The sequence below is a fragment of the Protobothrops mucrosquamatus genome, unplaced genomic scaffold (assembly GCF_001527695.2).
Source record: "Protobothrops mucrosquamatus isolate PMUCROS unplaced genomic scaffold, P.Mucros_1.0 scaffold71, whole genome shotgun sequence".
Taxonomy (NCBI): domain Eukaryota; kingdom Metazoa; phylum Chordata; class Lepidosauria; order Squamata; family Viperidae; genus Protobothrops; species Protobothrops mucrosquamatus.
Window position 1 is genome coordinate 181,958 of NW_015386449.1, and position 15,494 is coordinate 197,451.

Consider the following 15,494-nt stretch of genomic DNA (forward strand, 5'->3'; position numbering starts at 1 on the left):
CTTTTGTGATCCTCCTTTTGCTCTTTTTGTCCTTCTTTGTTCTGCTACCTATTCTCCAGGATCCTCAAATAAAGAATAGACATAAAATAAGTAGGTGTTCCCTGATTTGAATATAAATCTTATTTCAACTCCAGATGTTCATCCTTCTTGGTGGAAATATATATTCTCTTTTCAGGAGTCACTGAACCAGAACTCAGTAGTTTGACATTTCTTTACTACTCAATAGTATATCTTTGGCTTAACTGAGCAAATCATATATTGATTTTTCTTTCTTCCTTTTTCATAACTTATCTGAAGAGAGCATTTTGCAAATGTCAACAGAGCTTCAACTTTTTGATCATATTTGTTATTGTTTTGTTTTTGTTATGTTTTTTGTTATTGTTGCTATTATTGAAACTTGGTGGGATGAAACCCATGACTGGAACATACTTCTAGAAGGATAAAAATGGTACAAAAGGAACAAAACCATCTCAAAAAGGGGAGGAAGAATTGTATTATATGTAAAGAATTATATTCATTCAACAGAAGTGCACAATACAAGAGATAAAAGCCTTCTTGAAAGTATTTGGGTAAATATCAGAGGAAAAATAAATGACATCGCCATAGGAGTGTACTGCAGGCCACCCAACCAAGTGGAGGAAATAGATGAACTCTTTGCTAATCAGTTAGCTGAAGTGTGCAGGAAACACACCACTGTAGAAATGAGGGACTTTAACTACTATGACATAAACTGGGAAACAAACTCTGCAGTGAGTGGGAGATCAAATAGGTTGTGACATGGCTGGCTGAGAACTTTGTCACTCCAAAGGTGGAGGTGGGAACTAGAGGGTCAGCTATAATGGACTTAATCCTAACTAATAGAGATGAAATGATAGAGGGAGTGGAAGTTGTAGGAACTTTGGGGGAAAGTGACCATGTCATATTAGAATTCACTACAATGCAGGCACAGGCAAATGAATAAAGTCAAACTAGTGTTTTAGACTTTAAGAGAGGTGACTTCAACAAACTAAGAGAGAAATAAGAAAGGATTCCATGGATGGAAAACCTAAAAGGAAAAGCAGTTTAGGGCGCATGGGAAACTCTGAAAAATGAAATACTAAAGGCAGTACCACAGAAAAACAAAAGACACCAGACAAAACTGGCACAGTGCACACAGAGCTCTCTGAAAAACTGAGACACAAGGACAAATATAAAAAATGGAAAAAGGAGCATATAACTAAAACAGAATACCAGCAATAGCCCAAATCTGCAGGCATGGTCAGGAAGGCTAAGGCTCAGAATAAACTAAGATTTGCAACAAATGCCCAAAAATAACAAAAAAAAGAGGTTCTTTCAATATGTAAAGAACAAGAAAAAACTCAAGGGAACGATCAATCCACTAATGGAAGAATACAGCAAGAGGTTGGTGGGCAGCAGGGAGAAAGTGGAGCTGTTTAATTCCTTTACATCTATCTTTATGCAAAAAGAAAAAATAGCTGATCCCTTCAAAAGTAGCACAGTGGGAGACAGAACGGGATGCAGGTCAAAATAGGTAAGAAATTGGTTTAAAAAACATATCCACTTTAGACAACATCAAATCACCAGAACCAGATGGTTTATATCCCAGGGTACTGAAAGAGTTGGCAGATGTGATCTCGAAAACCTTGAACAAAAATCTTTCAGAGCTCCTGGAACATGGGGGAACTGCCAGAGGACTGGAAAAAAGCTGATGTGGTTCCAATCTTCAAGGAGGGATAAAAAGTGGATCCAGGAAACTACAGACCAATCAGCTTGACATCAGTACCTGAGAAACTCCTGGAAAAGATAATCAAGTAGCAATTTGTGAGCACTTAGAAATGAACAAACGAACTAACAAGTTCATTGAAAACAGATCATGCCAGACAAACCCTATGTCCTTCTTTGATAAAGTAACTAAATTAGTGGATCAGGGAAATACTGGGGATAGTTTACCTGGACTTCAGTAAGGCATTTGACAAAGTAGACCATGGCCTACTAATTGGTAAGCTAGAACAATGTGGGAACTAAACTCAGTGTGTAGTCCTTAATGGAACTACATTTTCATGGAGGGAAACATGCAGTGGGGTACCTCAACGTTCTGTCTTAGCTCAGTGGGGGTAGAAGGGGAACACATCAAACTGGAGGGAATTTCCAACACTTTGAAAGATAGACTCATAATTCAGAAGGATTTTGACAGACTTGAGCACTGGGCCTTTTCAAACAAGATGCAATTCAATAGTGAGAAAAGCAAGGTTCTGCACCTAGACAGGAAAAATCAAATGCACAGGTATAGAATAGGCAGTACCTGGTGCAACAGTAACCATGTGGGGGACATGATTAAAGTATGAGCCAGCAGTATACTGCAGCTGCCAAAGGCCAACGCAGTCCTAGGCTGCATCAAAGAGGGATAGCATAAGAATTATGAGTAACAGTACCATTCTGTACTGATATCACAACTAGAATACTGCATCCAGGTCTGGTTCCCATGCTACAAAGAAGATGCTGAGACCATAGAAAGTGAGCAGAGAAGAGCAACAAAGATGATAAGGGGTCTAGAGACTAAGCCCTGTGATGAACAATTAAGGAAACTAGGTCTAGTCTAGTTTAATGAAAACAAGAATTAGGAGTGACACGATGGCTGTTACAGGGAAGAGGGGGTGTACTTGTTCTCCAAAGCACCTGAGACCAGGACAAAAAGCAATGGGTGGAAGCTCGTTAAAGAGAAATCCAACCTGGAACTAAGGAGAAATTTCCTGACGGGTACTCCCAGGTTCAGTTTATGGTCATTCCTTCACACACTCACAGCCCTGGAAAGTAGCCACAGTCAAATCACTTTCAACTGAACACAGAGGCACATTCTTTAGAATACATAGAGACACAGTGAATTTAAAATAACAGCAAAACTTTACTGGTTACAACTTATATATTTGCTCTTTCTCTCTCTTTCACACATACACACACTCATCCACACTTACCAACATCCTTCTCAACTAGGCTGGCAGGCACTAGCCAGAGGGATGAAAGCCATCCAAAGACATCTCAAAGAGTGGGTGGGCCCCCTTTTATCCCCCAAAATCCTTGCTTTGTTGATTCACAAGACTGGCAGCTACTCTTGCCTTGTTGATTTACATGTCTGTAGGTGTTGATGGAATTTGGGGAGGGGTTTCCCATGTGCTCAGGTCCAAATTCTTTTGTCTGGTTTAGGTGACATTTTTACTTCGGTTCTTAACAACTTAGTTCTTTCTTATCTATCTCCTGAAGGAATCTTTAGACATGATTCCTGTTTATCCATCCTCCTTACGTGTCTGAATCATCTGTAGATATGGAGGCTTCAGCCTAGTCTTACAATTCATTAAAGAAATAGTTTGCCTTCTGAAGTTATGGGTCCTCCATCGCTGGAGGTTTTTAGGAAAACATCGGACAGCTGTTTTTCCAGGATGGTATAAGGTCTTCTACCTTGAGTAGGGGATTGGATTAAAAGACCCTCAAGATTCCTTCCAGTGTTATAGTTCTATGTTTCTATGAATTTTATGCTACCTTTCTATCCTATTACATGGTCTCTTGCCCCTCTTTCTACCTGCCATCCGTACCTCCAGTTTGGTTTTCAGAGTTTAATTTTTTGAATCCCTGTTCCGTGAGATTAAACGCTTAGCATGATAGGAGGACCCAGTAATGCAAATTTTCTTGAGAGGCATGTTGTTGGGAATATGATCTGTTGATCACTGTTGCTAATATGATCAAACAGGTAGAGTAAACCTTAGCTGGGGTAATCGGAGGTAACACTCAACCCACGGGAAGGCATTGTAATATGTAACTCCAAAGCACACATTGGTACGCCCCTTCTGTATTATTGCCAAAACAATTGTAAAGACATGCCTTAGATATTTAAATGGACATGTTAGGAAGCCAGACTTCCAAGTTGGCAATCACTCCTCTAGTTATTGGGAAATTTTCAGGAGTTGATATGGAAACAATCACATGTTCAGATCAAAGCCACACAAAAAAATAAAATAACCTGTGACAGTGACAGCATTGAAAGAGGATTCCCTCATTTTACAAGGGTTTGTTCAACTAAAAATCAAATATGAGAACCATAAATCAGAGAAGCTTTAAATTATCAAAACAAAAATAAAGCATATTAATTAAGTTAACTGCTATAGTAATGTGAATTTACAGGGTTTTTGAAATCAAATGATTTAAGTCATAAAAACCTACTAGTAAAAATAGTTTTAAAAGGACAGTGAAAAGGGGAATTGCTAGGTCTGCATATTGCTATGACTCATGGAACATCTATTTATCAGATCTATTCAAAGAACACAAATTGCAAGAATGGAAGAATAGAAGACACAGGATTTCTGTGGCAAATTGCAAGAGGTATCTGCAACATATAGTTAAAATGTAGTGCTACAAAAAATGCCAAAATTGAATAAGTCCAACACTGGGTCATTAGATAAAAGCAGACTAATAGAGCTTTAGAAGATGATTTTTTTATTCATTACATCCCTGCTTTAAGCTACAAGCCATCAAAATTTGTGTGCCAGCAAGATATGACAATCAATATATAAAAACATTATAAGAAACAAATTCAGTATGTTTAGTATGTAAAAGAGAACCTAAGGAACAAGAAGAGAAAAAAAATGGTCAAAACCAAAACAATTTTCATAATTTCAAAAGAAAAAAGAAAAAAATCCAAGCAGATTTCAAAACAAGAAATCATGATAGCTATGGAAAGATGGAGAATTGAGAAATAAGAATTTAATTTAATTTAAATGCTGCCCTACTCCAAATGACTCTGGGTGGTTCTCAATATAACAAAGAAAATAAAATATAGTACAATTCAAAAGCAAATACAAAATAGGGGATAAAAAAACAAAATGGTGAATACAGCATTCACAGCCACTTTAGCCTAAGGCATAGGGGAAGAGGCAGATCTTCAAGGCCTTCCAAAATATTATCAGGATTGGAGCCACCCAGAACTTAGGAAGAACTTCATTCCAATGGACAGGTGCTGACAGATGTACCTCTTGGGTCCCTAAAGATAACACTGTTTAACTGAAAATATGTGAAGTGTGCCAATCCTGCCAATTCTTATTGGCTCAGCAGACACCATGGAAGATAGACAAACAAATCTGAAAGAAGAACATACAACTAAATACAAATGTTCAGTATAGAGTGTAGAGCAGGGGTCTTCAAACTCGGTCCTTTTATGACTCATGGACTTCAACTCCCAGAATTCCTCAGCCAGGCACGCTGGCTGAGGAATTCTGGGAATTGGAAGTCCATGAGTCATAAAAGGGCCGAGTTTGAAAACCCCTGGTGTAGAGGGACAAGGACAGATCCCTCTAATCCAGAATGTCAAGAAAATACAAGAAAATAACAATGGAAGTGTCCCATTGAAGGGTATTTTTGAACAATAGATCCAGAAGTTAATTTTAAGAGTGTCTGTCTCTATAGATAAGCTGTTTAAAAGATATCATAGAAAAGAAAATTTATCAGGCAAAATTGAGACTGATCTGAAAGTGGGCCAAAATGATAAGCTATAAGAATGATATGGAGAACAATGTTACACTGGACATACAAAAAAACTGGCTGATTAAAAGGGATACACAAATAACAAAGTAGGAGAATGACCTGGATAATTTTCTTATATTGAATTTACAAAAGAGGTTTGTTATAGTTTTGAAGAATTTTGCAAGAAGGAACAAAGGGGGGGGGAAATAAAAAAATCAAAGAAATCAATTTGGGGCATTATTTGAAGGGACTAAAGATCAAGAATGTTAAATGTAAAGGAATATAAAGTGTATAAAATAGATATATTGTTAACTATGCTAGCCCTTAATGGACTTTTGCTGTTCAGGATGGCAATCACAAGGTTTTAAGGATATGTTTATAAATAAGGGATGAGATATGGGAAGAACAGATCATTTGTTGTGGTGTTAAGAGAAGGTGGTAAGTTATTAAATGTTTTATACTTGATGTGATGACAGAAGAAGAAATTTCTTTATACGGGTAGTCCTTGACTTATGACCACAATTGAGCCTAAAATTTCTGTTGCTAAGTGAAATATTTAAGTGAGTTTTACTCCATTTTATGACCTTTCTTGCCACAGTTGTTAAGTGAATCATTGCAGTTGTGAGTAACAAGGTTGCTAAGGGAATCTGGTTTTCCTATGGACTTTGCTTGTCAGAAGGTTATAAAAGGTGATCACATGACCCCAGGACACTGCAACCGTCATAAACACAAGCCAGTTGCCCGATATCTGAATTTTGATCACATGACCATGAGGATGTTTCAGTGGTCGTAAGTGTGAAAAATGGTGCATCTGGAACTTTGAATGGTCACTAAATGAACTGTTGTAAGTCAAAGACTACCTGCATAGTTTTATTGCTCTTAATATGTTCTTTTTTTTTCTTTCTTTCTTTTCTATTCTCTCTCTATTTCCTTTTTCTTTTCTTCCCCTTCTTTTCTTTTCTTTCGGTTTCTATTACTTTTTTTTATCATAGTTGTAATTTTTCATAAAATTAGCTTTAAAAAAGAAAAGAAAAATGATTTTTAAAAATAAGGATTGAAGAAATTATGGCAACTAAGAACTTAAGGCAGCAATAATCAAAAGTAATCATTGACAATGAAGAGAAATAAAGAAATATGGAAATATATTGAAATCCTTTAAAATGGGATTATAGAATAACAGAAATAGTTGTAAAGAAGCAATATTGACCAAATCCATTAGAAAAAATAGGTATTATCAACAAGAACAGCTATCTAAGAATGAACCAGAGGAAATATTCATTGAACCCTGAAAGATTTTAAACTGAAAGAGAAGAGGTGGTTAAAGTCCTGTTTCAAACTATGTGATTTAGAAATTGGAAAAAGTTGTGGTCTATATACCTATTGTGAAGGAAGGAAATTGGGAAAATATGCAAATTATCAAATCATTGCATAAATTGCTCATAAAAATAAACATTTGTTTATGATGAGATGAAAAATTCAGAAGCAGTGGAGGGACACAAAATTAAATAGGTAATATAAGATAGAAAAAACAAGAGACTATCATAGAATCATAGAGCTGGAAGAGACCTTAGCGGTCTTCTATTCCAACCCACTTCCTGAGGTAGGAGTACTTATTCCAGAGCTATCTTTGATTTCTTTTTTAATTACACAGCTTTGGTGGTGTTCAACATACTGCAATGTGGTTTCTCCATTGCATTGCTTTGCCATGTCATTCTTATATTCACTCTGTTTATTCAAAACCTGTTATCTGAAGGGCAAAGTGAACTCAACTTTCCAGTCCAGAAATAATGAGAAGGGCGTTGGGACAATCAATTACTTATGCTGATTTGGAGCAGGGGAAAAGAGGAAGGCAGAAGAAATATAATATTTGAAGTTTGATTAGCAAGCCTATGAGAGAAAACCATCAATTTTAAGGATACAATATTAATATTTCCCCAGTTGTTTATAAATGTATCAATCTTTTCCCCTTGGAAATTAAAATAAGTTAAATAGCATTTCAGTATGGAAATTTTTAAATTTGTGTAGAAGAGTTTAACAATCACTGAACAGCTAGAAACTTAAAGTTTCACATGTTCCTAGATTTTACTAGCTTTCACGTTAATAATATTAATAAAAAATAATTAGACAAATCTTTTTTGCCCATAACCAAATATTTAAATGAAGAAATAAAAAATCCCAATGCTGAACACAAAGGATAGCAGATATCTACTTCATTTGCATTTTAGTTTTGGTCCAGAAAACTCAAATCAGTATACATATCTCCCCATGAACCCTTCCTCAGTTACAGTTTTTCCTTCCAAGGTTTAAGATTATAACACTGCCAACTGATGAAGTTTGAAAATCTCAAGATACTAGCCTTCGTTAAAAAATAATAACAATAATAACAATAACAATAACAGCAACAAATAATAATAGTAATAGTAATAGTAATAATATAAAAGGTTGGTAAAATGAGGACCCAGATTGTTGGGGGCAATATTCTGACTCTGTAAACCGCTTAGAGAGATCTGTAAAGCACTGTGAAGTAGTATATAAGTCTTATTGCTATTGCTATTAATTCAAAATCACTGTAGGAAATCACTGGGAGATGTTATGATCCAGATCCAGATCAGAACATATGCTTAAATAGTGCTCTGTAGAAAACGCCCTTTAATTCTGTCCAAAACCGTCCAAAACCCTATTCATATTTCTTTAAAAAAAACTGTCGGTTTCAGATCTATCTAAAAGATAACTATTTGTATAATTTTTATCTATATAAAGAAATAAATCAAACAATTATAGTTTTCTTTTTAAAAAAAGAAAAGTCCAGAAAGATTAATTATTCACATATTTTCTGAAACTGGATGTTTTAATTTGTTCTGAGATGTCTGTTATCTATCTCTGCAGGTTTCATCCTATTCCTGTGGTGGCGAACCTGTGGCACGCAGAGCCCTCTCTGTGGGCACACGTGCCATCGCCCCAGTCCTAGGCCTTCAGCTGGGTTTTATAAAACCTTTTCGCTTTAGGCCTCCGCCGCCATGTGCAAAAAAAAAAAGGTTCAATCAATTTCAACTTCTTGCGTGGAAAAAAAGATCTTGCAAAGTTGGAATTGATTGATTGAACTTTTTAGTTCCACCCAGTCTGCCGTTACCATCGCAGCCTCGCCCACCCAATTGGCCACACCTACCCAATGGGCCATGCCCACCCGGCACCCGACGATACATAAGTGGTTTTTGGGTTGCAGTTTGGGCACTCGGTCTCTAAAAGGTTCACCATCACTGTCCTATTCTGTTGATTTAAAACAAAATCTAAAACAATTTGAGGTTTTTCCATTATGAGCACAAATTCACTTTGAACCATATTCAATGCAATTCTCTACCATCAAATTTGGCCAATGAACTTGCTTGAGCTACAATCAAAATATTGACTGGATGAAGCCAGGTCCTACACCATGTATGAACTTTCATGAAACTATCTACTCTATTCTGCCTCATATGGTACTGGGAAGCCTGCTGGCCTTGTTTCTTGATAACTTTTACCAACATGCAATGGCCTAGTTTGATCTGAGAAGCCAGGTGTTCAACATTACAGAGAATTTAATGTTCATGGACCACATTGGTATCAATCAGAACTTTAGGATGAATTTAATTCTGTGGCACTGTGTATCAAGAAATAGTAACAGTTAAATACCATTAAAAAGCCAGAGGACACCTCACTTCAATGGAGCTGCAAGAAAGGACCCCTTCAAAGCAAAAACAGAAAGCAACATGGCCTGTTTCTAAGAGACACTACTTGCTTCACCTAATCACCTAAGTGATTTCTAGGCCTGTGCAAAACCCAGATGGATAACCAGTTTAGACCATCTGGCTCTGTCTTCATCACACCAAAAGTAGAGCACATGGTCTATCCAGAGGACAAACTGAGAAGGAGCATGCCATCACTCCTAATGCAAAAAAATAATTGGCTGTCTGCATGTCTGTCTTTTAACCATGTCCGATTAAACAAAATATTACAGCAAAATAATTGAGCTTTCTTGCTTTATAACAGTGCTTTCCAACCTCAGCAACTTTAAGCTGTGTGGAAATCAACTCCCAAAATTCTTTAGAATTCTGGTCAAGACAGCCCACAAAATGAAATTGTTGGATTTGCCATTTTGTAACACAAGTTTTACCTAAGAACAGTCTTCCCCCACCTGGTGCCCTCCAGTTAAAATCTGGCTTAGATAAATGTTGCCTTCCTTTGAGTCCAACCTGCACCTTGAAATATTGAAATTAATAATGTCCTCTGAGAATATTATGAACATATCTTGCTCACAAACAAGAAACAAAGCTATTTGGGATTAGGATTATAAACATCACTTTACTTAGAAATTAACCATTCAGTCCTGTTTATGAAAATTATACCAATAATAGTTAAGAATGTTTATCTATAATAATACATTTGTTTACAATTTTAGGATAAAAAACCGACTGCTTTTACTTACTTTCCATTCCCATATTTTATTCTGATATCTTTGCTCTTTTTAATTTCTTTGCCATCTTTGAACCATTTGTAGGATGGCTGAGGATTTCCAGCGCTTGCCTCGCATTTCAAAGAAACCTTTGCTCCAATGTCTACATTTAGGCTCTTTAGTTTCTTGAGTTTTGGAGCGACAGCTGTGAATAGAAACAGAAAGAAACAAAGTCAGTTTAATCAAGCCACCACCCCTCTTCAGTTCTGCATGCTCTTAGGAAATCACAGCTGAAGCCCTGGGTAGCTAGATTTGCTAGAACCTTCAGTTTCAAACCTTTGTGATTACATGAAGCCAGTGATGAAGAGCTGATTCCTTGTTTATCCACTGCTCCCCACATCTACCTATTATTGTCAAAAAAGCGGAGAAGAACAGATGCTTTTGCAGACTGAGCATTTTTTTCTTTGGCATCACAGGCAGCTTTTGATCCCTCCATTCTCCTTCCACCATCTCCCCACCTGTCCCTTTGCGTAAGAGAAACAAATGTGCATCTACATGAGAAACAAACAGACTATACAAACGCTCGCAAGGCTTTCTTGGAAGATGCTTCAATTCTTGTTCTAATGCTGCTTTCACTAACTCATACGCTACATTCCTCTCTTACCTCTGCTGCTGTTGGCAGCCATGCTGTTGATTCGACAGCCTGTGCTGATATGAATAGGAGCATTTGGCTACAAGAAGGGAAGAGGAGAGGAGGAGGACTTTTTTTCCTTTCAGTTCAGCCACAGTCACTGCAGATTTTTGTTGTTGTTGTTACTGTTCATGTGCCTGCCTGTTCAATCTGAGAATGTACTGTGCACTGGCTTCTGTGCGGCCAAATGGGAATACAAAACAACACATCTCCACAGAGAAAAAAGGGGGAATAATAAGAAGGTCATTCAGTCTTTCAGAATGACAATCTATTCTGCCAAACAGTAATGGCAAAGACTTAAAAGGAAAGTCTCCCCATGACAGAGCATAAGCACGACAGAGACAGAGATAAGAATGTGGGCCACTAACTAAGCAATCCCAGTCATCATATGCTCCATTGCTACTTCATCTCTGATCTAAATTGGATGGTTTAGTACCCATTTAACCCATTACATGCCACCAAAGAATAGCAGTCACATCATGATATCAAACTCAGTAACCTTCCCACTATATTCATTGATTGAAGTACCCTACAGGGCAATAATAACAACAATAATAGAAACTAAAAATATAACAGACACAACTGCACTCTTTTCAGGAATTATTGTAGCATGACTGTAGACTTATTCTACATCACCAATGCAATGCTCCTTCTAAATATCATACATTAAATTAAGCAATTAAAATAATTATAGTCTGTCCAGAATATTTTGTGCTGGGTTAAATCTGTAAAGACATTTTGATATCCCTACTCATTTAAGAAAGAAGGGCAAACTTGGAAAGCAAAAGGCTGATATTTAGGAGGGAACCTATTAATCACTGTTTTCCTTTCTAATTTCTGATTCCTCAACTTCAAAATATTATTGTTATTAAAAGCTATTAGAGATTAAAAAGAAAAAGAACATAATAGTTTGTCAGATTCTTGGAACACATATAGCTTTTTCTTAATCAGTTTTATGAGCCAAATTATTTTTAATGTATATTTTCCCAACTCTCCTTGAAATGCTACTCCCCTGGACTTTTCTCAAAGTTCTTCATTATTTATTTATTGTGATGGCAATAAGACTAATCCTATATTTTGAAGAAGGCAAATTATACACATATGTATGTATGTTGATGATATCCAGCTCCACATCTCTACTCAAGACTGCTTGAGTGATGCCATAGATGTCCTTTCCAGTGCCTGGAGGCTGCAAAGATATGGATGGGTGCAATGGGCTTTGGTTCAATCCAAGCAAGGTTGTGTGGCTTTGGGTGCCTGGGCTTTCTGGTGTCAAGATTTTTCCACCTTTGATTCTGAATGGTGTGGCGCTGCCTCAGATGTGTGTGCAATCGGGGGGTCTTCCTGGACTCACGGCTCCTATTGGAAGAGCAGATGGTAGTCGTGGCTGAAATAGCTTTTTCATACCTTACAGGTTGTACCCGTTCCTGGACCAGGAAGCTCTACTCACTGTCACTCATGCCCTTGTGACCTCCCATCTAGATTATTGGGATTAGAAGCTTTAGAACTTCAACTGGTGCAGAATGCAGCTGCACCAAGTAGTAAATGGTGTAGGTTATTCAGCACATGTAATGCCACTGCTTTGTGAGCTTTATTGGTTGCCAGCTGATGCTGGATACTATTCAAGTGCTGATTATCACTTTTAAAGCCCTTCATGGCTTGGTCTGGGTTCCTGAGGTCCGTCTTCCCCAATTGTTTCTACCTGATCCAGCAGGATGGGCATGCTTCTGGTCCCACTAGCCAAGGAATGTTGGCTGGCAGGGACCATGAGGCTGCCTTTTCTGCCATAGTGCTTGCCCTCTGGAAATTCTCCATGTAGAGCAGGGATCCCCAACCCCCCAGGCCGTGGACCGGTACCAGACCGCAGCATGCCAGCAACCGGACTGCACAAACAAGCAAAGCCCCACCTGCGGGATGCAGGCAGCACACAAAACCACACCCCCTCTGGCCTGAGGAAAAACCTCTCTTCACGTAACCGGTCCTTGATGCCCAAAAGGTTGGGGATCTCTGCTCTAGAGAGTAGGATGGCTCCATCCCAGTTGGCCTTTTGTAGGTCCCTGAAAACCTGGATTACGTTCCTGGGAGACAGTCCCATTACCTACATTACATAATATTTTCTCAGCTGCTGTATTTAATTTTTTTTCAGTTCAAAAGCAAGCAAATGGGAGTAGATAAATAGATACTACATTGGTGGGAAGGTAACAGTATTCCATGCACTGGTGTATAGTCATGCTAGCCATATGACTAGAAGTATGGAATAAATTCTATTCTAAATTCAAACAATGCTGGCTGCCTCTGCTAAGAAACAGAGATGAACACCGCCCCCTAGAGTTGGACACGACTGGACAGGGAAAAACTGCCTTTTATTGTGGTTGTAGTTTTGTTTTTAAATGATTTTATGTTTGCCACTCAGTCACTTGTTTGAGTTGGGCAGACATACAAATTGAATAAAATAGATAAATAACTAAAAATCAAATTAGTGTATAAATATCAACAATAATAATCAACAACAGTAGTCAGTATGAAACAAATAAGAAATTACAATAATTTCTGTCTAGTCATGAGGAGTTAACTGTTAAAACTTTATACTAAGAGAAATCCAAACTTCAGGTGTGTAAAAGCCCATGTATGAAATAATAACCCCCAAATGGTTTTGCTTTTCAAATACATTATTTTACATATCAAGATACACTCCCACAACTTCATTTGCTTCTACCAAGGGAATGTACATGTTTTCTAATGAAAAGCACAAAGTAATCTTGCAGCAGTTACCATTGACTAAGCTAGGTAAGTCAGTATTTTGAAGGTTTACTGATATTTAATAGAAAGATGACAGCTTGGAAAGGAAATTCAACTTCCATAAATTGTTTCATTCTCTTATTCGGCAAATTGTTTTCCAGAACTATTTAGCTTTACAGCACTGCCACTAAATATGGCAGTATTATACTCAGACCCTCCTGGTTCAAAGAACAGGAGTGTAAAAGAAGTCCTCCTAAATTTCCTAAGGGACTGGATACTGGACAACATACAACATTGAGCTTGCCAATACACCCACAAAATCTTAGGGGATTGGGATAAAGACCCTTTTTGTTCAATAGAGAAGGTGTCTAATCCACACCAGCCAGTTCCCTTGGGCTAGATCAAGTTAATCATGACAGGCCACAGGTAGTGAACTGGTGTAGTTAATCACACAAATTTACATTCTCAGAAAATACAAGAGAGAATCGGTCAGACAAAGTGCATTGGACACCTTACTGAAATTTATTCTATACTGCATAGATGTATGTATTCTATGTATTCTATACATGCTAGATGATAAACTATTTTTCTGATTAACATCACATAGCTATTACAGAATCAAATCCCCAATCTCATTTTAATCTCTTTTTCTTCCAAAACAAAACAAAACAAAACAAAAATCATGCAAGTAATATTATTATAAATTTGAGAAAGATTTCTGGCATTAACAGAGTAATAGATTAACAGAGTAGGAAGGGGCCTTGGGGGAGGTCTTCTAGTCCAGAGTCCCCAACCTTTATGGCTTGGCAGCCTGGCGGGGGGGAGAGGGGAACCAGCCCGTGCAACCAATGGGCTGGTGCACGTATGCATATGTGCATCCGCACGCCAGCCCACCACTCGTGCAAATTGAGGTGTGTGCGTGCTGGCCCGCCGCTTGCGCATGTTAAGCTGCATGCATGTGCACTAGCCTGCCACTCGCGCAAGTTGAGCTGGGTGCATACATGCCAGTCTGTCATTGACACAAGTCATGTGTCGGAGCCGTCCAGCCATTCACACACGGCTCAGTTCTAAACAGCCACAGCCTGGCAGTGGGCCATAGCCCACTACTGTTCTAGTCCAAACCCCTGCTCAAGCAGGAGACCTATATCATTTCAGAGAAGTAGCTGTCCATTCTCTTTTTAAAAGTCTCCAGTGATAAGATAAGATAACCTTTATTGTCATTTTTATACTGTGAGCACAATGGCACACATCAAAAATGAAATTTAGTTGCCCGCTCTCAAAGGGAAACACATACATGACACACACATAAACATACTATGAACAACATATGTATAGACCCACATCCCTACATATACATAGCAAATAAATATTAAATATTGTCCATCTTGAATATATAATGGAAGGAGGAAGCTTGAGAGTTCACAAGGTTAATGCTGTATGGAATGAAACTCTGGCTGAATCTGGATGTTCTGCTTCGGACACCACAAAGCCTCCTTCCAGAAGGTAACAAGGAAAACAAGTCATGAAGAGGATGTGTAGTGTCCCAGATAATCTTACGGACCCTGCTCAAGCAGCGCTTCTGTGCTATGTCCTGGATGGGAGGGAGGGAACTGCCAATGATCTTTTCGGCCATTCTCACCACTCTCTGCACCACCTTCCTGTCTGAAGCAGTGATGCCTCCAAACCAGACTGTGATGCTGTATGACAGGATGCTCTCAATTGTCCCCCTGTAGAAAGTGGTCAGGACAGGGGAAGAAAGATGTGCTTTTCTCATGCAGCGCAGAAAATGCAGGCACTGCTGTGCCCGCTTCACCAGTTTCACACTGTTGAGCAACCAAGTCAGCCTACTCATTAGCTGCACACCCAGGAATTTGATGCTGGTAACCATCTCCACAGGTGAATCATTTATGCACAGAGAAGTGTGGCTGTGCCTGCCTTTTCTGAAATCAACAATGATCTCTTTGGTTTTTCCGGTATTTAAAACCAGGCTGTTTTACTTACACCAGTTCACCAACCCTTCAACCTCCTAGCGGTAAGCTTCCACCTTGTCAACCTGAATAAGGCCCACTACTGTTGTATCATCTGCAAACTTCACAATATGGTTGGTGGCAAACCTAGCATAACAGT

General features: G+C 38.3%; 1 protein-coding gene across 1 annotated transcript in view; it reads right to left on the bottom strand.

Annotated features, from left to right (window-relative positions):
* NRG2 (neuregulin 2) overlaps nucleotides 1–15,494 on the bottom strand; it is a 168,710-nt gene that overhangs the window by 58,446 nt on the left and 94,770 nt on the right. Inside the window, exon 3 of the mRNA XM_029283378.1 lies at nucleotides 9,971–10,142. Within this exon, the coding sequence (XP_029139211.1) occupies nucleotides 9,971–10,142 (172 nt within the window). The remainder of the gene's footprint in view (nucleotides 1–9,970; nucleotides 10,143–15,494) is intronic.